This window comes from Callorhinus ursinus, unplaced genomic scaffold (genome assembly GCF_003265705.2).
Source record: "Callorhinus ursinus isolate GAN/ISIS: 27379988/994484 unplaced genomic scaffold, GSC_fseal_2.0 scaffold13, whole genome shotgun sequence".
NCBI classification, from domain to species: Eukaryota; Metazoa; Chordata; class Mammalia; order Carnivora; family Otariidae; genus Callorhinus; species Callorhinus ursinus.
In genome coordinates, this window is record NW_027397075.1 from 19,350,359 (window position 1) to 19,366,606 (window position 16,248).

General features: G+C 38.3%; 1 protein-coding gene across 5 annotated transcripts in view; it reads left to right on the forward strand.

Annotated features, from left to right (window-relative positions):
* The window catches only part of AHCTF1 (AT-hook containing transcription factor 1), a 77,694-nt gene that overhangs the window by 2,866 nt on the left and 58,580 nt on the right, over positions 1-16,248 (forward strand). For 3 of the 5 annotated variants that reach the window (XM_025878097.2, XM_073899883.1, XM_073899884.1), the window contains exons 2-3: positions 10,173-10,297; positions 12,459-12,712. In XM_025878097.2, coding sequence (XP_025733882.1) covers positions 10,180-10,297; positions 12,459-12,712 — 372 coding nt within the window. In that variant the 5' untranslated portion in view covers positions 10,173-10,179. Of the gene's footprint in view, positions 1-217; positions 330-10,172; positions 10,298-12,458; positions 12,713-16,248 lie in introns of all 5 variants that reach the window. The other 2 variants (XM_073899885.1, XM_073899886.1) reach the window with 2 other exon arrangements.

Below are 16,248 nucleotides of genomic sequence, written 5' to 3' on the forward strand. Positions count from 1 at the left end.
TATTACATTGCCTAGACGCTCTACCATTTATTTAGCCACTCACTTACGGAAGGACATGTTAGTTGTTTACAGATTTTAATAGTTATGAGGAAAAGCAGTGATAAGATCTGTGTGCTGTTTTTTGTGTGGACATTGGGTAAACACCAAGGAGTGTGATTGCTGGATTGTATGGTAAGAATATGTTTAGCTCTGAAAGAAACTGCCAACTATCTTCCAGAGTGGCTGTACCATTTTGGATTCCCACCAGCAGTGAAGGAGAGTTCCCGTTGCTCCACATCCTCACCAGCATTTGGTGGTGTCAGTGTTCCGGATTTGGGCCATTCTAAAAGGTGTGCAGTGGTGTCTCATTGCTTTGATAACATTTCTTTGATGACATATGAAATGGAGCTTCTCACATGCTTATTTGCTATCTGTGTATCCTCTTAGTGTTTGCTAAGGTCTTTGGCCATTTTTTAATTGGGTTGTTTGTTTTCTTGTTGGCTTTTAAGAATGAGTTTTTAAAAATTGATTTTATTGTTCAACATGTCTATTTCTGTTCCCTGTTAGTAGTATCTTTGCTGTCCTAACTTACCATGTTTTGGATCTATTAGTCACAAGGCATTGTGACTCTGGAATTCACAGGAACAAGACATGATTTTTGCTTTTTAGGAATTAATACTAAAGGGGGGAAGACAGGCAAACACAAGTAACAAGTTTCAAAAATAATATTTATGATTGCTAACCTAAAGGTGGAAAGGAGTGAGCTCAGAGATAAGATTAAGTGGGAAAAGATGGGTCTACCCAGGCCACACTGGGAATTTAGTCTTTGATGGATGGGGTTTTGGCAGATAGAGATGAAAGGGAGAACAGCATAAAAGAATTTAAGTGCTGGGCAGTAACAGACTGAGGATGGTTTTGGGAGACAGACTAGAGATAGTCTGGAGCTGCCATTCATTGCCTGCAGCTGAGGATATTGTTTTTTATATGCGGTAGGGAATCATTGAAGGGTTTTGAGAAGGGAGTGACATAATCCATCTGTGCTTTATCAAGAAGATGAACAACATTTTTATTTCATTGGCAGCCAGCACAGTGTCCTGCTCTGCCTACCTAGACGTTGAGAAGAAATTGAAACTTTCAGAGGTTGCTGATGTTGGCATGTCATAAAGGCTGGAACCCTACTTAATTTTGTATAAAACTGAGCAGAGCTGCTTAATGTATATTTGTGAACATACATGTCTGTATGAGATGTTCCCCTAATTTTTCAGAAGTTCTTTTCAGTGTGCTTAAAATGTTAAAATTCATAACTGTAAATTGTGATTTGAAAGGTCTTGAAGCCAATTTTTGCCCTATGGATTCAGAGGCTAACTTGTGAATGTGAAAAACTTTCTCTTTCATTCACTGAACACTTTTTTAACTCTTTTGTGCCAGGCACCATGATAAGCTAAGAGTTGGAGAGAGGTATTCACATTTTCTAGAAGCTTGGGTGTGACACAAAGACAGAGTAGAGAAGTACAACGTTACACTAGTAAGTGGTAGAACCTGGACTTAAAGCCATTTTAATTCAAAGTTCGTGCCTTTTCTAGTACTCTGGATGGAACCTGCAATTATTGTTCGACTTGCTGTTTCTCAGACACTAAGAGCTTTGAGAAGTTCTTTTTCCTCTTGAAAAAGGAACAGCTTGTGAACACTGCTCTAATTCTGGTGGAACTAAAGGGATAAATTCCTTTAGTTATGTAGAAGCTAAGTCTAATTAACTTGCAGGACCAAGAAATGAATTATAATTATTATCCTAATCCTAAGAAACAATTGAATAAAAAGGAGAGATGGGGAGATGAAGACAGAGGAGCACTTACGAGGAAGCTTTGGTTTCAGCATTTCATTTTTGTGCATTGAGCATTTTACCATATGATAAGCATTTAGTATTGGTTGAATGAATTGAGAAATAGACTAAGAATTGATAAACTGATAATCCGTTGAACGTGAGAGGTTAAACAGGATCACTAAGGAAGTTAGCAGCTTCAAGGATTCAAAGTTCTAGAGTCTTTAAGTTTAATTTCTAAGTTTCTAAGGCTAGCACTAACTTAACATCGTTATAATGTTAACCTTTTGTGGAAATACTGGTCACAGGACACTGTGTCCTTGGGGTTGCTATAAAGAAGTAACTATTGGGCGTGCTTGGAGGCATGGTGTTGACGTGGCTGCAAACTGTATTGTTACCAGTCTGAGGTGGAAGGCATCAGCTAGAGCAGAAGCGACAGAGCTTTGGAGATGTATGGCTGCACCCTGGATATACCTGTTCAGAAGTCTCTCTGTGTTATGGACTTGTGACTGGGCCTAGCAGAGAGGAAATCATGGATCAATTTAGGACAAGTACATTTACAGAAAAATTAGACCACAAAGTGTGCCTGAGAACCAGATAGTGGACCCCTTCCCCAGAAGACCAGCACAACCCGCCGCCAACCGCATACACCATGTCTACTGACCACAGAGTGCTGCAGAACTTCAGCTCCAGTGGAAACGGCATCAGGTATCTTTTAACAAGCGGACCAGAGCACACCTAGTTAAAATTTGCCACACACTGCCCACCGCAGGCAAGGAGCTGCTCTGTGGAGGACTAACATGAGGGAAAGCACAGTGCACACAACATACACCAGGACACTGCCTGAAGTGCCAAGCCCTGGATGGTATATGACCTCTTAATAAAACCATTACTCTCGGGAAGAAGAAACATAACAGGCCTTCCTAACACACTGAAGACAGAGACTTAGACAAAATGCCAAGATGGAGGAATTGATTCCAAAAGAAAGAACAAGAAAAGGTCACGGCCATGGATCTAATTGAAACAGAAGTAATATGCCTGAGCCGGAACTTAAAGGAACAATCATAAGGATACTAGCTGGGCTTGAGAAAAGCATAGAAGACACCAGGGAGTCCTTTCCCATAGAGATAAAAGACCTAAAAACTATTCAGGCCACAATGAAAAATGCAGTAACTGAGATTCGAAATTGACTAGATATAATGACAAGGATGGAAGAAATAGAGGAACGAATAAGTAACACAGAAGATAAAATTATGGAAAATAATGAAGCTGAAAATAACAGGAAAAGAAAAATTTTAGATCATGAATGTAGACTTAGGGAACTTGTGACTCCATAAAGCATTGTAACATTCCTATCATAGGAGTCTCAGAAGAAGAAGAAAGGGCAAAGGGGGCAGATGTTTGAAGAAATTATAGCTGAAAACTTTACTAATCTGGGGAAGGAAACACATCCAAATCCAGGAGGCACAGAGAACTCCCATCAGAATCAATAAAAGTGGGCCAACGCAAAGGCATATTGTAGTTAAATTTGGGAAATAAAAAGAAAAAGTTCTAAAAGCAGCAAGAGAAAAGACGCCTGTAACTTCCAAGGGGAGACAGCAGATCTTGCCACAAAAACTTGGTAGGCCAGAAGGGAGTGGCATTGATATGTTCAACCTGCTGATTGGGAAAAATAGACAGCCAGGAATACTCTATCCAGCAAGGCTCTCATTCAGAATAGGAGAGAGAAGGAATTTCTCAAAGAAATACTAAAGGAGTTCGTGACCACTGAACCAGCGCTGCAAGAAATATTAAAGGGGACTCTGAATGGGAGAGACCAAAAGCAACAAAGACTAGAAAGGAGCAGAAAATCTCCAGAAACAGACTTAACAAGTAATACAATGGTATAAATTCATATCTATCAATAATTACTCTGAATGTAAATGGACTAAATTCTCCAAAGGACATAGGGCGTCAGAATGGATAAAAAAATAAGACCCATGTATATGCTGCCTGCAAGAGACTCATTTTAGACCTAAAGACATCTGCAGATTGAAAGCGAGGGGATGGAGAACCATTTATCATTGCTAATGGACATCAAAAGAAAGCTGGATTAGCCATCCTTATATCAGACAAACTAGATTTTAAACCAAAGACTGTAACAAGAGATGAAGAAGGGCACTATATCATAATAAAGGGGTCTATCCAACAAGATCTAACAATTGTCAATATTTATGCCCCCAACTTGGGAGTACCCAAAGATTTAAAACAACTCATAACAAACGTAAAGGAACTCAATGATAAAAATACAGTAATAGATAAAAATACAGTAATAGTAGGGGACTTTAATACCCCACTTACAGCAATGGACAGATCTTCAAAGCAGAAAATCAACAAGGAAACAATGGCTCTGAATGACACACTGGACCAGATGGACTTAACAGATATATTCAGAACATTTCATCCTAAAGCAACAGAATACATTCTTTTCAAGTGCGCATGGGACTTTCTCCAGAATAGATCACATGCTAGGTCACAAATCATGCCTCAACAAGTACGAAAAGATTGAGATCAGGGGCGCCTGGCAGGTTCAGTCAGTTAAGTATCCGACTTTTGATCTCAGCTCAGGTCTTGATCTCAGAGTTTTGAGATCAAGCCCTGCGCTGGGTGTGGAGCCTGCTTAAGATTCTCTCTTTCCCTCTGCCCCTCAACCCCTACTTGTGCTCTCTCTCTCTCCCTTTCTTTTTCTTAAAAAAAAAATTGAGATCATAGCATGGGTATTGTCCATCACAATGCTGTTTGTCTTCCACCCCCCCCCTTTTAAAGTAGGCTCCATGCCCAACATGGGGTTTAAACTCACGACCCTGAGATCACGAGGCACACCGACTGAGCCAGCCAGGCACCTCTCCAGTCACAGCACTATGAAACTTGAAGAAAACCACAAGAAAAAACTGGAGAGACCACAAATACATGGAGGTTAAAGAACATCTTACTAAAGAATGAATGGGTCAGCCAGGAAGTTAAAGAAGAAATAAAAAAAATACATGGATACAGAGTATACTTGGAACCTCTACACTTGAAAACATAAAAGGTGGTTTAGCCCACAGTCCATACAGCTCTGGGTTCTGTTTCTAATGGGTTAATGCAATAGATATTAATTTGTTGAATTTATTTTGACATAATGTAACAGTAGTAATAAAATTCTACCCCCTGGTAAATTCAGAATATCAAATGTTTCACAAAACATTCTACTTTCTTTTATTTTAGGAGGTTCTACCCCAGATGGGGGGCTAGAACTCACGACTCCAGAATCAAGAGTCACATGTTCTACTGACTGAGCCAGCCAGGCACCCTTACTTCCTTTTGTTTTAGATTAATTGTGGATTTGTAAATTTTACCTTTAAGGTTTTCCCTCAAATAAAAGAGGCTGCTCTTTTACAATTTAAAAAATCCTTATATTTTGGAATTTAGTGATTAAGTCAGATGGCTCTGTGCACCCTCTGAGATCATGATTCTTGTCCCTTGAGTTTTCTTTTTGTAGACCATTGAGTACCCCCCACCCCAAAAGCTTTTTTATTTCCATATGTCAGTTTTGACCTTCAGCATCATTATCTTTTGGGGTTAGCCATTGAAGCAGGTTCCCCCCCCCCTCAAAAAACAGTGTTGTATGCTGTGCTTCTCAGAATGATAGTACCAGGGATACAAAGATGAGGCAGGGTGCCCGAAACTATAGGACAGACATGGTGTCAGTTTTACCTGAAGATTTAAAGTCTAATTAATGCCCAGTACATAGAAGTTGCTTCATAGATTATAGCTTCCTTCCCCTCACCACTCATTTTGGGGTAGGGGATGCCTTCAGATCTTTAATCCATCTATAATTTCCCATTTCTGTATCATACTGAGGAGGAGTTTTTTTTTTCTTCCCAGCAGGGATGGCTAAATTATCTCAGAACTTATTAAAAGCTCACAATTTTCCATCTGGTATTATTTTCATAGCATTTGAAATGTAATTTTTGTCGTAAGTGGAATAGTTCAGTCTCTGGTCTCTTGGTGTCATTGATCTATTTCTAAATACTGTGTTGGTTTTTTTTTTTAATCTTCTTAACCAGCTTTTTGTTTTACTATTTTTAACTATGATTTTTCTGTTTTGTTTCATTAAATTCAGTTCTTTTATTTCTTCTGTTGATGCTGGGTTTGTTCCTTTTCTAGTTTCTTAAGGTGGAAGCTTAGGTTATTGATGTGAGATCTTATGGATGTTTAGTGCTATGAATTTCCCTCTAAGCACTGCTTTAAGCTGTATCACACAAATTTTGGTATGTCATGTTTTCATTTTCATTCAGTTCAAAATACTCTTCTTCCTGAAGGAGCTTCTTTTATTGTACTGCATATCTGCTGGTGACCATCTTTTTCAGCTCTTGTATGTCTGAAAGGTCTTCATTTTGCCTGCATTTTTAAGTGATGTTTTCACAGGGTATAGAATTCTAGGTTGACACCTTTTCTTTCTTTCATAACTTAAAATATATTCCACTGTCTTCTGGCTTGCATCGTTTTCCACGAGGAGACTCTTGTCATTCTTGTTCCTCTTTGCAGTATGATACTTTTAAGATTTTCTCTTTGTCCCTTGCATGTCCTGTATTTTCCAATTTTAGCATATGTGCTGCTGAAGCGAGCACAAGTATTATGTATTTTGGTGGTGTTTCTTCATGTTTCTTGTGCTTGAGGTTTATTGGCCTTTTTGATTTGTGGGTTTATAGTTACCATCAAATTTGGAAAATTTTGGCCATTAGTTTTTAAATATTTGTCTTTTTTTTTTTTTTTTTTTGGAGATTGCTGCCCTATATTAGGGCACTTGATATTGTTCCATAGCTCACTGATGCTCTGGTCTTTTCCTTTCTGCCTCAGCCTTTTTTTCTCTTTGTGCTTCGTTTTAGATAGTTTCTACTGTGGGTGTTTAGGTTCAGTAATACTTTTGGTGTCTATGAATCCCATTCAGTATTTCTCATCTCTAGAAGTTTGATTTGGTCTTTTTTATATCTTCTGTGTCATTCCTTAACATGCTTATGCTTTCCTCTATGTTCTTGGACATAGGGATTATAGCTAGAATAACTGATTTAATGTCCTTATCTAGTAATTCAAACTTCTGTGTCATTTCTAGGTCTGTTTTTAATTGTTGTTTTTCTCCCCCCTTATTTTGGGTCATATTTTTCACTTGTGCATGCCTGGCAATTTTTGATTGGATGCCAAATACTCAATGTCACTTTCTTTAATACTGAATATTTTTGCATTCCTTTACGTATTCTTAAGCTTTGTTCTGGGGTGCAGCTAAGTTATTTGAAAACAGCTTGATTCTTTTGAGGCTTGCTTTTTCAGACAAGAGCAGAATGACCTTTAGAAAAGGGCTAATTTGGGGGCACTGGGTGGTTCAGTTAAGCATCTGCCTTCAGCTCAGGTCATGATCCTAGGGTCCTGGGATCGAGCCCTGCATTGGGCTCCCTGCTCAGCAGGGAGTCTGCTTCTCCCTCCGCCTCTCCTTCTGGCTTGTGCTCTCTCTCTTGCTTTCTCTTTCTCTGTCAAATAAAATCTGTAAGAAAAAAGAAAAGGGCTGATTTTTTTTCCCCATCACTGAAGCAATCAATACCTTTCTCAGTGCCTCATGTGTTACGAGGTTTTTCCATTCTGGAGCTATTCCTGGGCTTGTGTAAGCTTTGGGGATTGTCTCTCCTCTGTTTTTCCAGTGATTCATTCCTTGGCTTCTGGTAGTTTCCTTCCATGCTTACACGGATCATATGAAGGTTCAGGGGACCCCACTGCAGATATCTGGAGCTCTTTTTGTATCTCAGGCCTTCTATCTGATCACTATTCTACCTGAAGCCTTCTATCTATAATCCTTTAGAACTCCCTTTAAGGGAGAGTTTATCTGTGGTAAACTCTTTTTGTTTTTTTCTAAAAACGTGTTTTACATTTAAGGATAATTCCAGTGATACATAATTATATGTTGACAGCAATTTTTACTTAGAATTTTGAAGATATTCCAAACTTCTGGCTTCCACTGTTCTTGTTGAGAAGTCATTTCTTTTTATTTCTTCTACTTAGGATTCACTGTTCTTCCTGATTCCAGAGAATTGGTGTGACTACAGATCTGGGAAATACCTTTTAGAATATTGATTCTTTTTTTTTTTTTAATAGATTTTATTTCTTTGTCAGAGTGCACACAAGCAGGGGGAGTGGCAGACAGAGGGAGAAGCAAGCTCCCTGCTGAGCAAGGAGCCCAGTGGAGGACCCTGGGATCATGACCTGAGCCGAAGGCAGACACTTAACGGACTGAGCCACCCAGGCATCCCTAGAATATTGCTTCTTCCTTGCTATTTAGTGTTATATTTTGAGGGATTCTAAGTAAACATGTTAGATCTTCTCCCTATAACTTTTTTTTTTAAGATTTTATTTTTAAGTAATCTTACACCCAATGTGGGGCTTGAACTCACAACCCTGAGATCAAGAGTCAGATGCTGACTGAGCCCAGGCACCCCTCTTGCCTGTAACTTTCAACTACTTATTTCTTTGTCTCTCTGTCCTGCATCCTGGAAGAGTTTTGGGGTTGTCTTTCTCTTTCTAGTATGCAGTATTATCTATTTTTTGAGTTTGTTTTTCTTGACTAAGTAGGTACAAGAGAACTATTTGTTGAGACAAAAGAATATTTGTAAGTTATAAAGAATCATGATGCAGTGAATACCTGTCTACTCAACATCAAGTTTTAGAAAAAGAACTTTACCAGTTCCTCTCCAGTACTCCAGAACTTTACCAGTGTTCCTCTCCATTCCAGCCCTTTTCCCTCTTCTCAAAGTAACTGCTATTACGGTTTTTGTGTTTATTGTTTCCTTGTTTTATTTATAGTTTTGCTACATATGTTTGTGTTTTTAAGTATTTTCTTAGTTTCACAGCCTTTTAAACTTTATGTAAATGTAACCATTCTGCAGGTATTTTTTGCTCCTTTTATTATTTAGTATTGTACTCTGACATTTGTCCATATTGTTGCATATGCTGCAATTCTCATTACTACATTGAGGTCTTTTCCCCGTTGAGTTCTAAATTTTACTTAATTTTTCATTCCAGAAGTTCTGTTACTTTTTTTTTAAATCTACTTGACCATTTTTCATTATAATTTTTAAGGTTTCTTCCTCATTAGCAAGCTAAATCTTTGATTTATTTACCATATTAAACGTATTTTCTGTTCTCTGATCATTTTCAATATCTGAAATCTTTGATAGAGTGGTTCTGCTGGCTCTTGATCATAGTATTCTTGTTACAGTTTGTTATTTTGACTGTGCATCATTTTCTTTGGAATTTCACCCTTGAGAACTCTTTGCGATTCCAGAGAATATTTGGTGGTGTCTATGGGTTATATGGAGCATAACCAACCTGAGAATAATTTATAAGACATTCTTCCCTGAGTGTTGTCAGATAACGTAGCTTGAATTGTGGCCACCCAATTTGTATGAAGGGAAATACTCTTTTTCTGAGTAGGCACTTCCAGTCAGGGCCAAAACGGGCAACATTATTGCTCCCTGTCCTGCACAATGGGTGTTTCTCTCACTGATTTTTATGCTGATGGTATAGCCTTATGGTGTTGAATGGCATGGGGAGGAGGCCCGGCTTAGCTTGCCTTGGCTCTGTTAGTCCTTAGCTTTTTCTTCTGCTTCTGTAGATCTCAAGAGTCTCAAGACAAAATCAAGAGTCACCAGCACTGGATTTGGTAGCCAACCCTTGAGGCCAAAGCCAGCTTAGAGGTTTCCAAAATTCTTGCTGTCTCTTCATGTTTGGCTTTATCAGTTCATTCAAAAAAGTTTTTTAACCATCATTTTTGGTTGTTTACAATAGGAGAGTTATTCCAGGAATTTAATGTTCTATATATTGGAAGTGAAAGATAAATTTCAATTTTTTTTCCTCTGTCCATTTAAAGACACACCCCAGACGTGATTCCTGAGGTTACTGTGTGTTTGGACATTTTTTATGGGCTTTCTCCCCTTTTACTGTAGCAGTAATTTTTCTAAAATGCATCAGTTCTCTCTGTTTGTGTGTGAAGAGTTCTTTGAGAGTGGGTCAGGCAATAAGATTAATTGCATTGAACCAGTTTTCAAACAGTCTAGGGAATCATGTATATCCTTAGGACATCTGGCTTAATAAATTTACACTCTCCTAAAGCTGTTGGGAAATATATTTTTAGGTGGGAATACCTCAGACCCAGAAGCACATAAAATGGGTTTTATAATCAGATTTTAGTTTTAGCTTGTTTACTTTTGTGTGGTGGCTTTTTCTTTTTTTCTTCTGGCTAGAGATAATCAAGTATATTATAGTACAAATATATCATAATAATGTTATCTTTTAAAAATACTTACAGTGAAAGTATGCGAGGCTTAACAGCAAAAGTGACTAGTGGTCTTCTGCCCTTGCCAGAAGTGAGTCTTCAGGCCCTGGAAGATGAAGTCACAGTGGAATCTGTGCTTCATGGAAAAATTGCTGCAGGTACAGTAATGTTGCTGAAAACTTACTGATTCGATTGATTTGTAAGCTAGTAACGAGCATGTATTGTAATTTCCTTTAATGTGGGAGAAAAAAAGAATAGTTAATAGTGGTCTTATATAACTATAAAACATCTACAACTACTTATATAATAACATCTGTATACTCTCGAACACATTTCCAGTGAATCTTGGGTGGTTATTGTTCATTTTTCCTTATTAAAAATACTGTATACTTTGTATCTTTTAGTGTTGGATATTTATATTTAGAAAGTAGAAATAATACACAGCTGTTCTTTTTTTAAGAGAGAGAGTGAGTGCGCAGGCATGCGCAAGCCAAGGTGGGGGGAGGGAGGAGCAGAGAGAGAGGGAGAGAGAGAGTCTCAAGCAGGCTCCACACCCAGTGCAGAGCCAGATGTGGGGCTCCATCTCAGGACCCTGAGATCTTGACTGAGCCGAAATCAAGAGTTGGACGTTCAACCAGCTGAGCCACCCAGGCGCCCCTGTTATTTCTTTATAATCAGTAAGTTTTATTGGTGAGGAGTTTGGATTAGAACCTAAATAGTCATTATGAGTAGAAAAATCTGATTGTAGGGCCCTGGGTAATACAAAATATTCAGAAAGTCTTGTTTCTTAATTCCACTAATCTGAACAAAATTTTAATATATAGTTTGATTATATAATGCAGCAGAAAACCATACCAGAGTAGCCATTAAGTTGTGGATTTCAGTCAAGTGAAATCTTACGGGACACCTTTCTGAAAATGAATTCACAGTCATCCATTCTAGCAGGTAGACAGCAAAACTTACCAGTCATTTAAGTAGTAACAGTGCTTAGGCAGGCACCATAACAACTTTTCATTGAGGTATTAGACCCTCATTGTTCTGTGTGGCTGAGAATCAAATATCCCAGTTACACAGATAGCAAGTGGTGAAAGTGATCTTTGAATCCGGCATGTTTGGGTCTCCTTTGTGCCATGCTGTTTTCTTAAACTAGGTAGCCTCCCTTATCTACAACGAGGTATAGCCAACTGTGTACTTAGATGCATGGTAGACATCACAAATTGAAAAGTTACCACCATTCATCTAGCCGCTCAAGGGGAAATTCGAGTCTGTTCTTGATTCTTGTTTTACTTACCTCCCCACATCTTATTCATCAATAAGCAAATCCTTTTAGTCCTGCTCTAAGATGACTCTCCAGTCAATCCACTTCTGTTTATTCACAGCCACTGACCAGGCAGAGGGTATTCTCTCCCCACATGGATCCTGTGCTCCCCCTTATTGTCCATTTTCTGCTTAGCAGCTAGAGTAATATTTAACAACATAAATCAGATTGCTTAAAAACCTCCAGTTACTTTATATTTTGTACATGATAAAATCCAAACATGACTAGTAAGGGGTCAAGAAGTGCTTCTGGTATTTCCTATTATACTAGTTATGTCTTCTCAGTTAGAGTTTGAACTCTTCGGCAATAGAATCATGTGTTCCATTTTATGAGCCCCGGAGCACCTGGTTTAATTGTTGAGGTATGACACAGTGTAAGTGTGAATTTTGGAGTTAGACTTGTGATACACTTCTGGCTCTGGTATCTGTAGCCATACATTTATTTTTTTTAAGATTTTACTTATTTATTAGAGCATGAGCAGGGTGGGTGGAAGAGGCAGAGGGAGAAGCAGACTCCCTGTGGAGCAGGGAGCCTGATGTGGGGCTTGATCCCAGGACCCTGAGATCATGACCTGAGCTGAAGGCAGATGCTTAACGAACTGAGCCACCCAGGTACCCCTGTAGCCGTTCATCTGTGAGCAAGTTATTTAACTGTATGAAAGTTAACTGAACTCTGTGTTGTCTTATCTCTGTTGAGGTGTGACAAGGAATAAATGAGATAATCTGTTTTATAGCATATATAAAGGCACCACATAGCATGCATAGTGACTTTACCGAATGGTTACTTTATCATTGAGGTCACAGTTGTTCAATATATTTCACTAATTTGGACCACTCCGTTCTATAAGTGCTTAGATTTCACTTTGGAGATAATACATAAAGTTATATATGTAGTGAGCTATATATTACATATGTAAAAGATCTAACTTTAGTTAGGTGGTGTACATACAGTATTAAAATAAGCAACATTTTTTCTTTTTTTCTTTTTTTCTTTCCTTCTAGGGAGAAGAGGACTTGCTTGCCTGGCTTGTGGTCAACATCTGGAGGTAGTGCACTCTCTAACAGGAGAGCGGTTGTCTGCGTATAGATTCAGTGCAGTGAATCGACAGCCTCCTGTGATCCTGGCAATGAAGGAATTCTCTTGGCAGAAGAGAGTTGGATTGTTAATTGGATTAGAAGAAGCGGAAGGGAGTGTTCTCTGTCTTTATGACCTTGGCGTGTCCAGAGTGGTTAAAGCAGTTGTTCTTCCTGGAAGGGTAGGTACTGGTTAAGGCCTGTGAGTCGCTGCTTTCAGAGCTGAGCCCCTGCTGAGGACACAAGTATGTTCACTTTGTGAACGTTCAATGAGCTGCACATTCATAATTTGTTTACTTTTATGACATTGTGTTAGTTGTCATTAAAAGTTCAAGATCAAAAAGAGATTCAAGATAGTATATTATCAAAAGAACCTAACACTTAAAATAGAACTTTCTTATTCTTGGTTACAGAATTGCAGAGTGAAAGTAGGGATGACATCAAGTGTTCTAATATTCTTTTATATGAAAAGTATCATCTGAGTCTTGTTATCTTCAGTTGTGTTTTTTGAGGCTACTGAAAGTTTATATTAGCATATTATGTTCGTTAGTATGGCATTTTTTTGTTTTTTCTTTTTTAATTTGAGACTGTAGCCTTGGAGCACTATGGAAAATATGTCTTCATTGTTGTTTAAGTTTTGAATAATATTTAAATAGCAGATTCATTTCTAATCACCATTTATTAATTCTAATATATGTATGCCTTCCATATGCCACACATCTTAACCAGTAGTACAGTATACAAGTACTTTGAATTCAGGTTGTTTCTTCAGTAGGTTTATTCCTCCTCTTTCATTTGCTAGGAAAAAGTATGTCCTTAACAAATATACGCACACATATAAATACAAAATGATGTAAGAGTAGAATTCTCTCTGTACATAGTGTGGAAAAAATATGTAGCAAATATATAATAGCACATAAACAATATACAATATAGACAATATATAAAAATATATAACAAACAGACAAATCTAGGCATGCATATAAATGTTCTGTTGTGGTCATAGAATAGCATTTTTAAAGTTAAGAGGGAGATAAATGTCAAAATACTATGTTTTTGCCATTTACAGAAGCTGACTCAGTGGGCAAATATAGGGGTCTGAAGTGGTTTATAGCCTGGTTATCTTAATCTTGCCAGTGCAGATTTTAAAGGCAGAATTAAATTAGCAGTTTATTGAGTGCTTACTCTAGATCAAGCTATGTTTTAGATTTTGGAGATGAGTAGATAAGTAGAACTTGGTCCACACTGTTAAAAGCTGGTAATCTAGTGGGAGAAGACAGGTCATAAGTTTATAGCATAAATATAATGAGTATTTTGGTAAACTCAAGCACATGGAACATGGAAACGAAACAGGTGGGTAATTTATTCATAGAGGTTGGATGTTTCAGGCAAAGAGACCAGCATGTAAAAAGTCAGTATTTAGAACATTTGGGGCTGAGCTTATTTGGAATGGCTGTGGGAGAGGGGAAGGCAGAGGTGGGGTCTAGAAGTGCTGAGCGTTCAGATAGTAAATGGCCTTGTTTGCAATTTGTAGCCTCCACCTAAAGTCTCTGGTGAAGTCATTTTAAGTTTAAAGCAGAACTCTATAAGTGTAAAAAGCTTGTTGGATTGGAGTAGTTCGGGCAGATAATGAAGGTGAGCCGAACCAGGGAAATGACCCTGGAAACGGAGAGGATGGGGCAGATTCAGAATATACTCAGGAGGCAACATGAATAGGACCTGTTCATCATTTGGTTAAGAGTAATTGAGAAGGAACAAGAGTTTTATTTTTTTTTATTTTTTAAAGATTTTTATTTATTTGAGCGAGAGAGAGCACGCGCGTGTGCACATGAGCAGGAGGGAGGGGCAGAGGGAGAGGGAGAAGCAGACTCCCTGGCTGAGCATGGAGCCCAACTTGGGGCTCCATCCCAGGACCCCAAGATCATGACCTGAGCTGAAGGCAGACTTTTTTTTTTTTTTTAAGATTTTATTTATTTATTTGAGAGAGAGAGACACAGCGAGAGAGGGAACACAAGCAGGGGGAGTGGGAGAGGGAGAAGCAGGCTTCCAGCCGAGCAGGGAGTCGGATGCGGGGCTTGATCCCAGGACCCCAGGATCATGACGTGAGCCGAAGGCAGACGCTTAACAAATAAGCCACCCAGGCACCCCCTGAAGGCAGACTCTTAACCGACTGAGCCACCCAGGTGCCTCAGAACAAGAGTTCTAGATAAGTTCCTGGTTGCTCAGTTGTGTGGATGGCTGGCATCCCATGGAAGAGGGAGAAGGGAAAGATTAGGAGAGTAGTGATAGATAACCTTCCATACAAGTTTGGTTAACTAGTTGTTTTTTGGCTAGGGCACAGTATCCCCTGTTGAATTTGTTTGCTTTTAACTGCCTTACATTAAAATTAAGGTACCATCATCGGTTAATTCATAGAGTATTTGTATGGGGAATGCAAACAGATAGAGTTCTTAACTCCTGTCTGAGGGAGTTGAAGAGACTGCTCTAATATTTATAGACATTATTGCCATAATTTAGAAAAGACAGTCCATGAAATTACAGCTTTCAGAATTAGAAACACTGTAGAATGTTTTGTGTACCAATGAAATATAGACAGAGCCAGGCTTTTGTCTGTGATAATAAATTACAGCCCGAAACAAACTTATATTAATGCATAAACCATTGATAATATATTTCCTCCTTTCTAGGACTCATCAGTATCATAGAAGTCACTAAGTACTTAATTATCATATATCATACCTAATTCTTGTGTATTAATAGGAAACAGAAGGAAAGCTGAGTATAAAATACTGACTATTTATAAGGTATAGACATTTAAAATTTGACTCATGAGAGGAAGGGGTCAAAACATAACTAATGTAGCTACAGTATGAATTTTTTTAATTTTAATTTTTTAAAAAAAGTATTTATTTGACAGAGAGATAGCGAGAGAGGGAATACAAGCAGGGGGAGTGGGAGAGGGAGAAACAGGCTTCCTGCAGAGCAGGGAGCCTGATGCGGGGCTCGATCCCAGGATCTGGGACCATGACCTGAGCCGAAGGCAGACGCCTGATGACTGAGCGAGCCAGGCACCCCTACAGTATGATTTTTTAAAAATAATTTAAGTTCTTGTTAAATGTCAGTGATCTAGTCACTGCCGAAGCTTAGTGTGAAGTCCACTATAATATGGCCCTTTTAAAGAAGGTTAGACCTCTTCAGGCTAAGGCATAAGCAAGACTTTTATTTTAGTAAACAGTAAATTTTTTTGGAATGATTTATTTTTACTCTTCCTTAGAAAAAGAGGCTATCTGATCATGGCGTAGCTGGTTGAGAGCTTTGAAGAGAAAAATCTAGATTTGAGTTTTACACTTAATGTCTGTGTGACTTGAATAACCACAGCTAAACTTTCTAAGTTTCAGGGTGATTTCATCTTTGAACAGGTAGAATTATATATGATCCAGTATCCAGGGTTATCACGAACATTACATGAACCAGTTAGCACAAGGCCTGGCATGTAGTAAGCTTTCAGTAAACATCAGTTGTTATTCCAGCAGCATGATTTGTTATATATTGAAATAATGGTGTCATTTCTATTTTATCTGAAGATTTCATTATGTTATTCAGATTCACAAGTATCAAATGCAAATTTATAATTCTCTAATAGAAAATGTTTAAATCCATGGTAACTGATAACCTGTTTTAACTTCCAAATTTGTTTACTGTGTTTTTTAATTGTATT